At 55.2% G+C, this 3548-nt stretch overlaps 1 protein-coding gene across 1 annotated transcript; it reads right to left on the bottom strand.

Annotated features, from left to right (window-relative positions):
• Window positions 1–353: 353 nt before the first annotated feature.
• SIX6 (SIX homeobox 6) lies at window positions 354–3312 on the bottom strand. The gene is made up of 2 exons (XM_027554251.1): window positions 2114–3312; window positions 354–1070 (listed from the first exon to the last, which is right to left on the bottom strand). The coding sequence occupies exons 1-2, from the start codon at window positions 2683–2685 to the stop codon at window positions 902–904; spliced, it is 741 nt and encodes a 246-aa protein (XP_027410052.1). The 5' UTR covers window positions 2686–3312; the 3' UTR covers window positions 354–901.
• Between the last annotated feature and the right edge of the window lie 236 nt (window positions 3313–3548).

Below are 3548 nucleotides of genomic sequence, written 5' to 3'. Positions count from 1 at the left end.
TGGCTTTTGATACTGTTCTTGAAAGCTGAGTGACTATCAAGTGGACAAGCCATAGTTAGTCACTTGTTCTGGGAACATAGGGAGTTGCCTTACAGGGGGTAATTATGTTGCCAATTTCTAGGTTTAAATATATCACACATACATGCATATTTACATACATACATACACACATGCATACAATTTGACAAGGAAGTGGTTATGGACCTACCTTGGACTGTTTTAAAAATATAGCAGGAAACATCAGAAAAGGCAAAAGACATAGAGAAGACTTCCTGAGACCATTGCACAAGGACCCCTGCCTGGTGAAGAGAATGATCTCTCAGTTTTCTTTTTAGGAATCTGAGAGCAGCTCCCTTAAGAAAGGTTGCTCACCAGGTTTTTATTGTTTGACTTCTTCACACAACCGATTGGCTCCACCCTGCGCCCTTTGAAACAGCAAATTCTCTCCATACAGAGAAACCTACCACGCAGTCTCTTAAATAAGTAAATAAACAACATATATATGTTTTGTTTAAAAAAAAACTTTAAAGCAAAAGTTATACATATATAATAGCGTCCTTTCACGGTGAAATACCCACGGGAGATTCAGGGGAGGCGCTCAGCGTGCAGTTCAGGTTCTGGAGGCATCTTTGCAGCAAAATCCTTGGGAAAAAGCAAAGCAAGAGGACGTGTAATTGGGTCGGGCCTCACCGCGGGCCCCTGTGGTAGCGGCCGGATGGCGCCGGTGGAGCAGGTCAGGCATAGGGCGGACATGGCAACCAAGCCCGCGGGTCCCTGGCCACCTGGATTCGCTGGGTTGCTTGGTCTCTCATCCTTTTTCTCTCTCTTTCATTTATTTGTCTCGTTTTTTTTTTTTTTTTTATACGCCGATTTCTGTTTCTTAATATAATTGGCGGGCAACTCAGATGTCACACTCGCTGTCACTGGAAGTGATGGAGATGGCCGAAGTGGCTGCCTTGCTGGACAGGCTGGCGGCCGGGCTGGCGGCGGCACCCAGCACCTCGGGCGTGCCCTCTTCCTCGGCCCTTAGCGTCCTGCCGGACCCCTGCGACAGGACCTGCTGCTGAAGTCTACCGGGAAGGAAAAGAAACTGGTCACTGCGCAAAACTAGCCACCGACCTCCCGCCCACTCCCACCCCTTGGTCCACATCCTTTAAGCCCAGCAGTCAGCCCCTCTCCCTCTGACCCGGGCAGAGGCTGGGCAGGAGGCCTTTGGCCACTGCTCTGGGAGCCTTGTGGTTGCTCCATCGTCCTTCTTAGTCCTTTCTTGGCTCCCTGTCTCCCACTCTTTGGGATGCTGTGCTCACAAGGTCATTCCTGGTTGTTGGTCACCTTTGGGAGATTTACAATACTGTCAGGATAAATGAGACGTCAGTGACAAGGACAGATGAGACTCTGGGCCAGGAGCCCCTTTCCCAGCTTGTGTCTGCCTTGGGCCCACCTCTGTGCCAGTACCCCGGAGGCCAAGTCTGCCCCAAACTAGAGGCAGAAAGGGCAGCCTGATGGTTCCCAGGAGGGTTTGGGCCTGGGAGAAGAGGTTGGGTTCTTGGCCAAAGTATTTGAGATCCACACACTGGGGAATGAAAAACCTCTGCCAAGTAGTTTGCTGTTTGAGACAGAGCTGCCCACCCATAGGAAGAGCAGAACTCGACTTTGCACTTCTTCAAACGTAAGTTAGAAATTTCAAAGTGTTAGAGAAGGATGCCTTTGGACTTTAAAATGACAATACTAAACTGCCTCACTGCTAACAAGCCAGGCTTCACCTAATAAATAATAGGAGCTTCAGCCTAGGCTGACAAGAATTAACCTTGGGCCTTGCGATCTCTAGTTGTTTCTGGGGTTTTAATTTTTATTTCTTTCTCCCTCTCATTGTAGCCTTGGTATGGTGACTGGAACCAGCTTCAGGAGCGACCCCCAGGCGTCGAAAACCAGACAGAAAGGGTGGGGAATCCAGAGCCCGGAAGGAAACCCCCACCCAGGATCCCAGAACGCAGTGAGCTCACACCGAAGACCTCCATCCCATCCCAATTCCTGCGGAATCCAAGTCTCCAGGCCTGCGGTCACCGGCTCCCACCCCAGTGCGTTCAAGGCTCGGAGGTCTATAGGTACCGACCTGTTTTTGGCTGCAGCTGCCCGATCCCTTTGCCGGCGGTTTTTGAACCAGTTGCCCACCTGCGTAGGGGTCAGTCCGGTTGCCTGGGCGAGCTCACGCTTTTTGCTTGGGTTGGGGTAGGGGTCCTGCAGGTACCATTCCCGCAGCAGGTGCCGCGTGCGCTCCTTGAAGCAGTGTGTCTTCTGTTCGCCGTCCCAGATGGTGCGCGGCAGCGGGAACTTCTTCCTCACGCGGTACTTATCCACCGGCCCCAAGGGCCGTCCACGCAGCTTCTCAGCCTCCTGGTAATGAGCTTCGAGCCACAGCGCCTGCAGTTTGGCGTGAGACTCCTTGGTGAACTTGTGGTTTTCCAGGATATGGTAGAGCTCGCGGTAGTTGCCACCGTGAAAGGCCACGATGGCTCGTGCGCGCAGCACAGATTCATTCTTGTTGAGCGCCTCGCAGGCCGCAGGGGCCACAGGCAGCGACCAGAGGAAGCGACCCAGGCGCTCCACGTCGCCACTCTCCTCTAGAGTCTCGCATACCCCGGCCACTTGCTGGGGACTGAAATTCAAAATAGGCAGCTGGAACATCGAGGCAGCGCCGGCGACAGCGGAGGCGCTGAGTCCGGAGCGGGACACGCAGCAGATGCCCGCGGACCCGGCCGGGTGCGCCAGGCTCTCCTTGGTGAAAGCGGCTCGGGGCAACCGGGATGCACGGCCAGGGCAGCGGCGCAACCGCAGGGAGCAAGCGAGCGGGAGGGATTGGAGGAGGTGCCGACTCCGCAGCTCCGGTTCGGCTCGGCTCCGTTGGGGCACGCAGGCCAGCTAGCCGGCGCCGCTACTGGGGTGGGCGGATTGGCGGCGCGGGCGCCATGGAGACCCCCTGTCAGTCACTGGCCGGCTCTGCCAATCAAGACTGCGACCGGAGCGCCCAGGCCATTTCAGCACCTCCCCGCTCTCGACAGCGCCCGCCGTTCTCCGGTGGACTTCGCAGTATTTTGCAGAACTTGGAGGAGGAAAAGACGGGCCAGTGGATGGGAGAGAAAGACAGGCGGGAGTCGAGCCGCAGCCTTTCGCTACCACCCCCAGCCCTGTTCCTCTCTCTTCCCTGCAACCCCCCACCCCCACCCCCCGCAAGAGGCGGTGATGTTGCAGAAATCCACTTTGGGGCGAGGCGCTGCCTGGGTCAAGAGGCCTCCAGAGGACAAAGAGGACTGGGCCAAAACGAAATCCTCTGAGAGAACTCACTAAATTTAGTTGTAACGAAACAGGAAACCTTGAAGGGGGACACGAAAAGGGAGGGTGGGGAAGTGGATCATCCCTTTTTCTTGCCTGTACCCATCTCGGCATGCCTTTCCAGCTGCCAAAGCAGTCGAGTGGGAACCGAATCTGAAGCAGAACGAACCGACCTGGGACCTGTAGGAGAGGTCAGTTTGGACTCTACCCCCATCACC

The sequence above is a fragment of the Bos indicus x Bos taurus genome, chromosome 10 (assembly GCF_003369695.1).
Source record: "Bos indicus x Bos taurus breed Angus x Brahman F1 hybrid chromosome 10, Bos_hybrid_MaternalHap_v2.0, whole genome shotgun sequence".
In the NCBI taxonomy this organism is placed as follows: Eukaryota; Metazoa; Chordata; class Mammalia; order Artiodactyla; family Bovidae; genus Bos; species Bos indicus x Bos taurus.
This window is presented reverse-complemented; position numbering and strand designations above follow the sequence as displayed.

Excerpts from the sequence above, each read along its gene's own strand:
- SIX6 (XM_027554251.1), bottom strand. The coding sequence starts at position 2,685 with ATGTTCCAGCTGCCTATTTTGAATTTCAGTCCCCAGCAAGTGGCCGGG. Across the intron at positions 1,071-2,113 it reads GCAGCTGCAGCCAAAAACAG|ACTTCAGCAGCAGGTCCTGT; the intron begins GTCGGTACCTAT and ends CCTTCCCGGTAG.